The sequence below is a fragment of the Molossus molossus genome, unplaced genomic scaffold (assembly GCF_014108415.1).
Source record: "Molossus molossus isolate mMolMol1 unplaced genomic scaffold, mMolMol1.p scaffold_m16_p_4, whole genome shotgun sequence".
NCBI lineage: Eukaryota > Metazoa > Chordata > Mammalia > Chiroptera > Molossidae > Molossus > Molossus molossus.
Window position 1 is genome coordinate 82,668,815 of NW_023425377.1, and position 11,658 is coordinate 82,680,472.

Genomic DNA, 11,658 nt, shown 5'->3' on the forward strand with positions numbered 1-11,658 from the left:
AATATCTAGAACACAGTGTTCCAGTCAAGGCATTAGTAGATAGTTCTTTTGGTTCATCTTCTAGTAATTTGTTTCTTTGTTGCATTCAGCCTGAGAACAAATGAAATATAAAGCTTTCCCATGACAAAGCCCATTCACACACTTTGTTTCATTTTAGCCTCACAGCAACTTTGTACAAGGTGATGGTGTCTTCATTTTACAGAGAGGTGACCTGAGAATGGGAAACGTTAAGGAATGGGCTCAAGGTCACACTGTCATTTAAAATCCTGACCCCTTGCCTGGCTCTGAGATGCACACGTCTAGAGCCAGCCAGAAGAGAGACTCTGAGAACGTGAGCTTGCATTGTTTCATTTTAGCCTCACAGCAACTTTGTACAAGGTGATGGTGTCTTCATTTTACAGAGAGGTGACCTGAGAATGGGAAAGGTTAAGGAATGGGCTCAAGGTCACACTGTCATTTAAAATCCTGACCCCTTGCCATGGCTCTGAGGTGCACACGTCTAGAGCCAGCCAGAAGAGAGACACTGAGAGCGTGAGCTTGCAAATACCAAAAAGGCATTTCTGCTCAGTCCTGTTTGGGTGTAGGGTGTGGGGCAGAGAGTGGAGGAGAAGGGGGAGATGGGAGATGAAAAGTGTTGGCAGGGGAACTGTGTGAGAACCTAACCATAGCCATGGGAAATTATATTTGCTGGTGTTCTAACAACAGCAGAGTTCTCATCAAAGGACCTTATCTTAGCTGGAGAGTAAGGTGAGACATCTGCTTGAGCTACATTCAACCTCTGCACATTTGCTTATATATATATTTTTTACTGGCCAGCATTCTTCTTGGTTATTAAATCACCACATGTAAAATGTCTCATATCTGAAAGAAAATTTTAGGGACAAAATGTACATTCCTTCCTGTCACCAGAGTGACAGGAACTTGTCACTCTTTTATTAATGCATAGATAGGTGCTACAGGCTCTGATGCTGGAGCCGGCAATGAGTCTCCCTCTGGCTGGAGCTGAGCTGCTCTCTAGAATAAAGAGAGCAGGGCTGCAATGGCCACAGCTGGTGTGGAAGGTGCCAAGTGCTGGTGGCAAGGCTGGGACTCTTTTTTCTTTATTAATTTTAGAGAGAGAGGAAGGGAGAGGGAGAAAAAGAAACATCAATGAGAGAAAACATCGATTGGCCACCTCCTGCATGCCCCCCACTGGGGAATTGGCCCACAACTTGGTCATGTGCCCTGACTGGGAATCGAACCGGCAACCTCTTGGTGTATGGGTCAATGCTCAACTATTGAGCCACACCAGCCGGGAAGATCTGGGATTCTTAAACTGCATGAGAAAGGAGCCTGGCTTCTAACTTGCTCTGGGTCCTTAGGAGAATCGCTTAATCTTTCTGAGCCTCTGTTTTTTGTTTGTCTGGTTGGTCTTTTTTGTTTTGTTTTGTTTTCATCTATAAATTAAGGGATAAGATCAGCTGTTCTCTGAGACCTCTTTCAGCTCTGTGATTAATTCTGAACCTCCATTTGCTCTAAAGAAAGCCTGTGGTATTTCCATAGCATTTGTGCCTCTCAGAATGTTTCTCTTTTTCTACTCTATAGGATGATTTCTGTGTCTATGCTAGACAATGTTTATGGGAATTGGGAATTGGAGGCAGGAAACCATCTACCATTGCTTATTAGCTGAATGACCTTGGACAAAGCTCTTGGCTACTTTCAACTCAGTTTCCTCATCCGCAAATAAAATACCTGCCTTGCTTATATCCATGGGGTAGTTGTGAGCATCAGTGTGCTATCTGATACAAACTTACATCTAGGGCATGGTCCTTGAGGGCCCTACCACTTTGTCGGCCTTGAGCTCCAATGAACATCTCATCAGCAGCACAAGACTGACTGAGTACACAGAGCTAAATGCTCTGCTCAGCTTCTCTGCCCTGCATCCTCATAGAGAATACACACACTGTTTCCTTTTCTCCTTTTCTTCTGAATCTTGACCCTGAACTTTGGCCGCCCTGAATTCCAGCCCCACTGAAGCTGCTGAAGCCCAACTCAGCTTCTCAGCCTGACAGCTGCAGCCTCTGTCCAGCTCCTCAGCCTCCCTGCCCAAACCCATTACTCATCAACTAATGTCAGGCTTAGTTCAGTGGGTCCCCTTCTGGGGTTTTTAGCCCCTGAATTCTCTCCAAAGGTATCAGAAAGCTGTCTTGGTATTTTATCTAATGATTCTGGTTGTACTCGGTGAAAGGTCTTGTCTGTCACAAACTAGACCATTACAGGTACAAGTGCAAGTCCATTGGCATTTTTTTTCAATGCTCCTCAAGTGACAAAAGCCAAGATTGAGCCTTGGCTAGAGTGGCTCAGTTGGTTGAACATCGTCTTGATTACTGAAGGGTCACCGGTTCGATTCCTGGTCAGGGCACATGCCTAGCTTGTGGATTTGGTCCCTGGTCGGAGTGCATATGGGAGGCAACTGACGGATGTTTCTCTCTCACATCAATGTTTCTCTCTCTCTCTTTCTCCCTCTCTCTCTAAAATGATTTTTTTTTAAAGCCAGGATTGAGAGTTCTACACCCAGACCAATATTTTCATGAACAGAGGGAAGCCTGAAGTCCAAAGAGGGGCAGAGCCTTATTCAGCCACGCAATGTGTTAATACCAGAGCTGGGACTCAAACCCACATCCCCCAAGTTCCAGTTCACTGTGCCCTCCATGGCACCAGGCCACCACCCCAAGAGGCACCCCTTCTGCCTCTGTGTCCTACTTTTGTAAGCCGGCTTGTTGCTTTGGGCCGTGAGATGAACTTTGGGCCCTTCCTGCCCATGCACCACCCCACCCCTGGGCGGGCAGCTTTGGTGCCCTGAGAGACTTGGTACTTCTGCTCCTCCCCCACCCCTTCCCTGTTCCCAGTGCAGACCAGGAGCAGACCACCTACTTGTCCCAGACATGCAGTCAGTTGTGGCTCTGCCCTAATGGGCCAGGGTGGCCTAATTACAGCCTCTGGCTTCCTGAGTAATTATGGGCCTCCCCAGGACTCCAGAGTACTCTGTTCCCCACGTCCAACGCCCCAGCTCAGCTAGTGCTGCTCTTGTTGCCCCCTTTGCTTGAAATGTGCCCCCACTGCTCAGAGTAGCACTTAGTCCTCCGTCCTTTAGCTCTGCCGATACGAGGATCTTATTCCCAGCTGTCGGGGCACCCTGTCCTGGAGCCTTGGTCAGCCTCCGTCCACATGCCTTTCCGCCGTGCTAACACTAAACTACGGTTGTTGACTTCCTCCCTGGCCAGCCTCAGGCCTGCCAGCTCTCCATTCTCTGACCGCATGATTCATGGCTGACCCAGGAGGGACAGGCGGAAGCTTGGCTCACCTGAGGAGGACAGTCCTTCTGAGTACCCCTTCCCCTGTCTGTGGGAACCCTCTCCCTCCGCCAGGCTGCACCGGGGAAGGAGGCCCTGGAGGGTTAGGGGAAGGGCCAGGAGCTCCAGCCACCATGTGATGAGCGGTACAGGCAGCAGGGTGGGGAGGAATGAGCATGGGCTTCAGAACCGCTCAGGCCTGGGTTCGAATGCTGTCTGCCCCTTACTGGTTGGTGAGGCTGGGCAAGTTGCTGCTCTGTGCTGCACAGTTTCTCCTCTGTAAAATGGGCAGCGATCTCAGTGTACAGTGTGGGGACATAGTAGAGACTCAGTGGACAGACGTTCCCTGCTCTCATCATCCTGCCCTTCTCTGAGAGAAGGCGGCTTCGGGGAAGTCAGAGTGAGCCAGGGGCCGGACAGAGCAGGGCAGTCGTCGGTGCACCCCCACGAGCAGTCCTCGTCCACTGGCCCCTGCCACAGGCAGCAAGGAGGGCCACCGTCTGCAACACCGGCACCTGTCAACAGCCTCAGATGAAGCCACCCCACTGGATGTGCTCCAGGCTACTGCCTGGGACCCCTGCCTGGGTCTCGAAGACAGGGTCAGCAGTGGCAGCCATGGTGGGGTATGGAGAAGGAGGGAACCGCTTCCTCACCATCCTGCTTCCACTCCTGCTGGGGGCTGCAGCTCCTGGGAAAATGAGGTGGAGGTGTGAGCCCGGCTTCTGCACAAACCTTCACCCAGGGCACGTGGGTGCCCAGCCTTCCCCATCCAGGAAAGACACTGAGGGCTTCCCCAGAAAGGGGAGCCGAAGGGACCGGTAGGGAGGAGTAAGAAAGAGGGCCTGTTCTCTCAGCTGCTGGCACAGAAATCCTTGCATCTGGGGGCCAGGAAGGGAGGACACCCCCAAAGGTGCTGGCACCGCAAGGAGTAGGTGAGAGTGAGGGGCTCAGCTGGACTGTGGGCCGTTCATGGGGGACAAGGCGGGAAGCGTCATAAGCGGAGGTGAGGAAAGTGAAGAACCAGGGAGCTGGGGACACGCCCTGGAGCCAGTTCCCAGAACAGGTAGAGGATGAGCCCAAAGCAGGAGGTGAGGGGCAGGGATGCTCACGGAGCCACGGGGGCCCTGAGCAACTGCTCAGTGCGACTCGATTTTCTAAATGAGGACCTGAGCTCGAATGTGCAGGGACTTGCCTGCGGTCCCTCCACGGCCTTCTGACTCTCGTCCATCCGTACAGCCTCCAGGGCTGCGCCTCCTCTGAATGGCTCTGCTTTTCCCCAGCCTCAGCTGGCCTAGGTGCCAAGAGCAGAGCTGGGGTGAAGACAGGGCAGTGGCTTTGCCAGTTCCCAGCCGGTCCTGCCAGGCTGGGGGAAGCAGTCCCTGCTGGGGGTCTCCCTGGGTCCGTGTTGTTCTGGCTGCCTTGCTGGAGTGGGGGTGGGGCTCGCCCTGGACCAGAGGGCAGGTCCTGACTCTAGCTGCCCCCAGGCCAGGGCAGTGCCCACCCCTCCCCAAGCCAGCCTGCCGATGGAGTCCCAGCTTGTGCTGCTGGCAGACCACGTGAGCTGAGCCCACGCAGGGCCACATCCCCGCCGTGGGAGGGAGGTGGGCATGGCAGGCGGTGGAAGGGAGCGGCTGGAAGGTTTTTATTGGCCCTGGGGGCACTGACTCTGTTTGGGTTCCGGTTTGCAGTTTAGATGGTAATAGAGGACGGTATTCACGGACATTCTGTCCCACTTAGACACACTCCGGGAGGGAGACAAGCAGGGTGGGAAGCATGGGGGAGGGTGGGGTGGCAGCAGGTAGCATCAGCCAGGGAAGGAGCCCGGACACAGACCTGGACCACAGCCAGGGGGAGGGCTCCCAGCTCCCCGCAGACAGGATTCCTTCTCTCGGAGAGGCCACCTGGGTTCTGGTTTCCACTCGGGGACCTCTGGGAATATCATTTTACCTCTCCGGGCTTCAGTTGCCTCCTCTGTGAAATGAAGGAATTGGACTGGCTCCTACCCAGCTCAGAAACTCTAGGATTCTGTTTGCCAAGGGGATGATGTAACAGCAGAGTTCTCAGAGAGCTGACTGTGGGCACTGGACTTCTTCTCCCAGGCCAGCCCTGGGGTTCACGGCTCCCACCACTTCTAGGCCGAGACGGCTGGAGAAAGCCAGGCCTTTGCTGTGCTCTGGCCCCGCCGGGGCTACAGCTGTCCTCAACCGCTGTCCTTCTTCCCTCTGTGCTCCTGACATTTCTCATGTGCCGTGGGCACAGTGGTGGCTACACTGCTTTGTGTCCTCAGGGTCAGTACAGCGCTGAGAGGTGGTGCCTTGCAGGCCTATGCAGCCAGAAGGATATTAAGGTCATCTGAACCCTGCTTGGGCACTAGACTGGGCTTTGTAAGGAAGGGCCATGTCTTCATCTTGGCATCTCCCCAAGGCCCTAGGCCAGAGCTCGGTGGGAGCAGGTGTCAGCTGCTTAGTGGATCACCCTCCTCAAATAATGCTGAGCTCTCCCTGCTGTGTGCCCGGCTTCTGGCCCGGGATAGAGGATGGAAAAAACCATGGCCCTCACAATCTTTCTGGGATTCCACAGCCTAGCAGAATCCACAAGATAGGCTCCAAGGGTTGCTTTCTCTGACCCATGACTTCTCTTCTACATGCCAACTACAAGATCCGTAAAGCAGTAGCCCCAAGAGCTCAGAGACAAGGCTGGAGTGGTCAGGGTGTGCTTCCTGGAGGAGTTGCCCTTTTTCTGGGCTGTTGCTGTGCCCACTCATGCTTCACTTTCTTGGCCGCCTTCTCCATAACACGGGACTTCGTTCCTCGTCCCAGATGCCTCACGGGTCATGAGCAAAGCCTGGAGTTGGGCCTGGGGAGTGGGGAGTGGGGTGTGGCTGGACTGAGCACAGCGAACAAAGAGCAGGAGGAGGTGCAGACGCCCAGGGCAGTCTGTGGAGCAGGGCTGACGGTCCTGGGCAGACCGGGGCTTTTCCCAGAGCTGTCCACCTGTCAGTCCCCAACCTGAGTGCACGTGTAGAACTTCGAACTGGGCCTGAAGTCAGAACCGTGCATGCCCGCCGTGCACCAGGCCTTGTGCTGGACACTTCCACATACTATCTCAGATTCTGGGAGTATTCTCATCCCCACTTCACAGATGGTAGAGTCATCTTAGGGAAGTCAAGTCAGGCTGAACTCCCAAAGCCTGCAGTTGGCAGACCTGGGCTTGGCATCCGTTGGGCCCTGGGTGGCACAGCGCCCCGTGCAGTGCCCCTACTTCATGAGAAAGCCTCGAGAGACCTGCCCTCCTGGACTGACTTCTCCCCTCTTCTCTCTAACCGTAGGTGCCCCGGGCCCTCCAGGACCAAGAGGACTCAAGGGAGATGTGGGAGTGAAAGGGCCCGCTGGTGGCAGAGGACCTAAAGGAGACCCTGGCAGCTTGGGCCCCCCAGGACCCCAGGGTCCTCAGGGTCAGCCCGGGGAAATTGGACCCATGGGAGAAAGGGGGCCTGTTGGCCTTCGAGGTTCCCCAGGCCTCAAAGGCTCAAAGGGCAGTTTTGGATCGGGAGGCCCGAGAGGACAGCCCGGTCCCAAAGGGGATGTGGGGCCCCCAGGGCCAGAGGGGCCCCCAGGGTCTCCAGGGCCCTCGGGGCCTCAGGGAAAACCTGGGATTGCTGGGAAAACGGGTTCACCAGGCCAGCGGGGGCCCGTGGGGCCTAAGGGTGAACCAGGGATTCAGGGTCCCCCTGGTCTTCCTGGGCCCCCAGGCCCACCAGGAAGCCAGATCCGCTACTGAGGAGGGTCCCCAATCCCAGACACTGCCACACAGAATGCTGGTAAAGGGGCTCAGGGCAGAGCAAGCCCCCAGAAAGCCTCACCTACAGACAATTGTGCTCCTTTGATCCTGAAGGGGGTTGCCCCCAGGCCTGCCCCTGCACCTTCGGGCTCCCCAGAAGTGACTGTACCATGGAAAGCAGCCCCTCACACACACACACACACACACACACACACACACATTTCCCTGCTGGCCAGGGGGGCCAACTGGGTTTCCCTGGCTGGGCAGGAGGAGAGGGCAGAAGACCTCCCTCTCCTGTGACTGAGCCAGCCAGGGAGGTGGCTACCTCAGGAGAAAGGTCTTGAATCTATCTCTGAATTGGTGACCAACTTCAGTTTTTCCAGCATCTGCACACCCATCCCAGCCAGTACTCTCCTGGGACGCCCAGTGGTTGAAGAGACCCAGGGAAACCTTTACAGGGGATTATGGTTCAAACCCTAAGGACAAGGTGGATTTGGTAACTGCAGACCCTTCCCGTAACCATGGGAGCAGATCCTGGGACCCGCCTCGTCTCACACAGGATGGAGGAATCCACTGTGGCTGTCATTCTGTCATTTGTGGCCCTGCGCACCGTGCTCCCAGGAACTCAGCTATTTTCTTCCACGTCTCCAGAACATTCCTAGCTTCGTCCCTGCCTTCACCTGTCTGGAGCATTCCAGAAGAAATCTAAACAGGAGTTTCACCTGTGCAGGGACTCTCTGGGCGCTGGAGCACTCTGCCAAAGTGGCGCCCAGCGCACGAAAGATGGAGAAGGGGCGGTGAAGGCTCTGGTCACCAGGCTGCCTGAAAAGCTGGCCCCCTTGCTGTCCATTCCTGGGGTGGGCCCTCCGTGGTGGCTGGGGGAGGACGGACCCCTGATAACAGGACAGCTCTCCCTTCTGCACCCAGCTCTCCTGCTGCCCACGGCAGCCCGCTGAGCTTGCCATGCCGTGACCCAGGGTGGCCAGCCGCCTCTCTATCGGCAGCACAACAGAACAAGGAGGGAAGGGCCTAAACATCCACAAGGGGCTCATCTGGACGCCCCTCCCCCGCCCACCTCCACCTTTCCTCGCACCCTGGCAGGAGGAGCGCCAGGAAGTTTCCCCGCAGGGAGAAGGCGCCCATAGGCTCCACCCACTGTGAAGTGGCCCAGCCTTTGAATTCCAGCAGAGCCCCACACCCCTGGGGTGCCTCATGGAGCTGCCTGCTCCCCAGCCTGACTCAGAGACCAGCCCCCCCCCCCACTCCAATTGCTTTGGTACCATCTCCTTCTCGTCATAGATGTGCAACTGGTTTGCACTCCTGCCCATCCCCAATGCCATGTAATTCTCCTGTCTACATATGCTATCATGCAACATAGTATTACTGACTCAGTAAAGAGCTGTTTCCAAGAGGAGGTGTCTGCTGATCCTTTCTGCCCGGCCGGGGGCATGATGCCTTCAGGTGCTCCACCTCCCGTGGCCTTTGAAGGGGAACCAGAGGACGAGGGGTCCCCTAGCTATTCAGTCACACTGTGGGGTCTGGGTCTAAACCCCTGGCCCCTCACTACAGAAACACTGAGCTCTGCTGGGACTTCACGATGGTCCTGTTGGCACCGGGAGCAGGGGTGTCGGGGGAATTACCCGTGAAGAGCAGGACCCAGTGGGAAACAAGGTGAGCTTTGTTAATCGGGCAGCAGGGCCCTAGAACTCTGGGTAAATGAGACTGGAAAATAAGACAGGCCTGGACCCCTGAGTGACACCTCCTGCTTCCCCCTTTTGTCTCTAAGACAAGGAGTTAAAACAGAAAAGGTGGAAGAGACCAGGCCAGGGCTGCCCCAAACGGGTTGGCTCTCCAGGGTCCCCTGGACACAAAGGACAGCTGGGTCCCCTGGGCATCACCGGTCTGCTCCAGGAAGCAGAAGTTTGTGGGGGAGCTCTGCCCTTGGGAGCCAGCTTTTAAGGTATATGTCTTAGTCTGTAGGGGCTGCTAAAACAGAATGCCATAGGCTGGGGGTGCTGATCAGTTTATTTCTCACAGTTCTGAAGGCTGGGAAGTCCCAGATCAAGGTGCCAGGATTCCATGGTGAGAGCCTGCTTCCTGGTTCATACACAGCCGGCTTCCCACGGTGTCCTGCATGAGAAAGAGTCGAGGGAGCTCGCTGGGTCTCTTATAAAGGCACTAATCCCATTCATAAGAGCTTCACCCTCATGATCTAATCACATCCCACAGGCGTCACCTCCTCACATTGGGGGTTAGGTTTTCAACATACAAGTTTTGGGGGGACACAAGCACTCAGTCTATGGCAGCCCAGTAACTTTATAACTTCATGGCCTAGTGCAATCCTTGGGCCCTGTTTCATTTTTGGCGGGGAGGTAGGGAGGTGGGAAGGAGTATGCATTCACCAGGTTCTCCAGAGTAACAGAACCCGTTGGAGCTAGAGCTATGTGTGTGGAGAGAGCATGAGCGACGGGCTGAGAAGGCCACCTGCCATCTGCAAGCTGCAGACCGAGGAGCGCGCGCCGACGGTGGAGTTCAGTCCCAGGGCAGCTCACGTCCCAGCTCGCGCAGCCGGGCAGAGAGACAGAACACATTCCTTCCTCCACACCCTTTTGTTCTGGTCAGTCCCTCAACCCGTGGGGTGATAGCTATCTGCACTGGTGGGGGTGGATCTCTACTCAGTCCACTGGTTCAAATGCTAATTCCTTCCAGAAAGTCCCTCAGACACACCTAGAAATAATGTTGAAGCAGCCATCTGGGCATCCTGAGGCTTGGTCAAGTTGTTGTGTAAAATTAACCCTCACAGGGTTCTTGGTAGAGGAAGCGAGCAGAGAAGTGGGAGAACGGGAATGGGCCGAATGGGGCCGCAGCACAAGGCCCTCAGCACTTCCTGGACCACCCATGGCGGCATGGGCCCCTCCCGCCCGCAAACACCTGGGTGTGTTGGGCACTGAGTTAGGTATGGTGGGCGAAGGAGGCCTTGTTCCCAGGGCCTTGTCTCCAGCAGGGGAGAGGAACACACAGTTAAAGATAGCTCTCAACCCAGAGCAGTGCGTGGGCCGGCCAAGGGCTGGATGGGGGCTGGGAGGCCCTGAGGGCAAGTCTGGCAGGTGAGGCTGAGCAGGCAGGGAAGGTGTCACCCAGGTGGTGGCACTGCAATGATGAGCCACAAAGGAGGCATTGAGGACAAACCAGTGGTGTCATTTCACAGCCAGAGTCCCCAGGGAAACCTCCAGGAAACTCTAACCACACACCGCTCAGGGTGGAGTAGAGGCCACACCTGGCAGGGCCACTGTGGGGCGGCCAGCGTCAGCTGGGGTCCTGGAGAGCTGGCCCTGGCAAGTGGGGGACAGGAAAAGCCAAGCAGGAGGGCAAGAGATGTCCTGAAGTCAAATGCAGAACAGTTAGACCTGGGATCAGTTCCAAAGGATGAGTGGGGGCAAAATGAGAGACAGGCTGCAAGGATGGAAAACAGGCGACTGGAGAACATAACAGCAAAGGCATTAGAGAAACTCATGGGTCCTGGACAGTTGCCCCCAACATATCCTTGGCCATGTGATTTGGGGAGTCGGCTTGATTCAAAGGCACAGGGTGGAGGCAGGCACCTCGAGCCCACCCATGCAGTCACCCCTACCCCAAGGTCCAGGTCACAGAAAGGGGCACTCATGATAAGGGCACAGCAGGCAATGAAGGTATGGAAACTGAAGTACAGCTCAGTCTCAGGGTTACTAGACATGGAAGCTGCCCGCGTCTCAAGCTCCTGCCTTAGCTTCAGAGAACTGACCAGTCTTCCATCTCTCTTCTCTCAGTGGCATTGATCTCTCCTCTCTGCTACTTTAGTCTCCTTTCTCCCAGCCAGCATCGTCTCTTTGCACAAGGCACAGCATAGCAGGGGTACTGCTCACCACCACAGGACTCGGCCCTCCCATTTCTAATCCCCAGCCCTAGGAGAGCAATCTGATGGCTAATCCCTCAGGTCGGGGGTCGACCCCTGGTCCGAGGCTGTGACCACAGAGGCAGAGGGGTCCTGTGGTACAATTAAAGGCACAAGAACGAGAGAGAACATGAAATCTGCGATTGGCAATATAGGAATAGGAGAATAACATCAACAACAACAATAATAACAAACACCAGTGGAAGTTACCATGCAACAGAATACCATTCTAAGCACCTGACACTTGTTAAAATTCAATCCTCACTCAATTTATAATGCAGTTAGTATGCCTATATCTCTATATATCTCTATATATCCATGTCTGTCTGCCTGTCTATCTCTATATGTACTATTATTATTCCCACTTTACAAATAGGGAACCTGAGGATTAGAAAGATTAATTAACTTCCCACAGTCACGTATTGACATTTTCAGACGTATCTGTATTGAAACTCAGCCTTGTGTGAGCTAATCTCTGTGCATTTCTGTTCTTCCCCAGTGGAGTGGGAATTATCATGGAACCCACCCCAGGAGGTTGCTGAGGGGGAAGGAAGATGATTCTGTTGTATGACTGTGCCTGAGTCAGCGTGGGCTGCCGTAACACAATAACACAGA

The 11,658-nt window shown here is 54.9% G+C and overlaps 1 protein-coding gene across 1 annotated transcript in view; it reads left to right on the forward strand.

The window, feature by feature from the left end:
- Window positions 1–8,173, forward strand: part of SCARA3 (scavenger receptor class A member 3) — a 39,134-nt gene extending 30,961 nt beyond the window's left edge. Inside the window, exon 6 of the mRNA XM_036242065.1 lies at window positions 6,661–8,173. Within this exon, the coding sequence (XP_036097958.1) occupies window positions 6,661–7,112 (452 nt within the window). The 3' untranslated portion in view covers window positions 7,113–8,173. The remainder of the gene's footprint in view (window positions 1–6,660) is intronic.
- The last annotated feature ends 3,485 nt before the right edge of the window (window positions 8,174–11,658 follow it).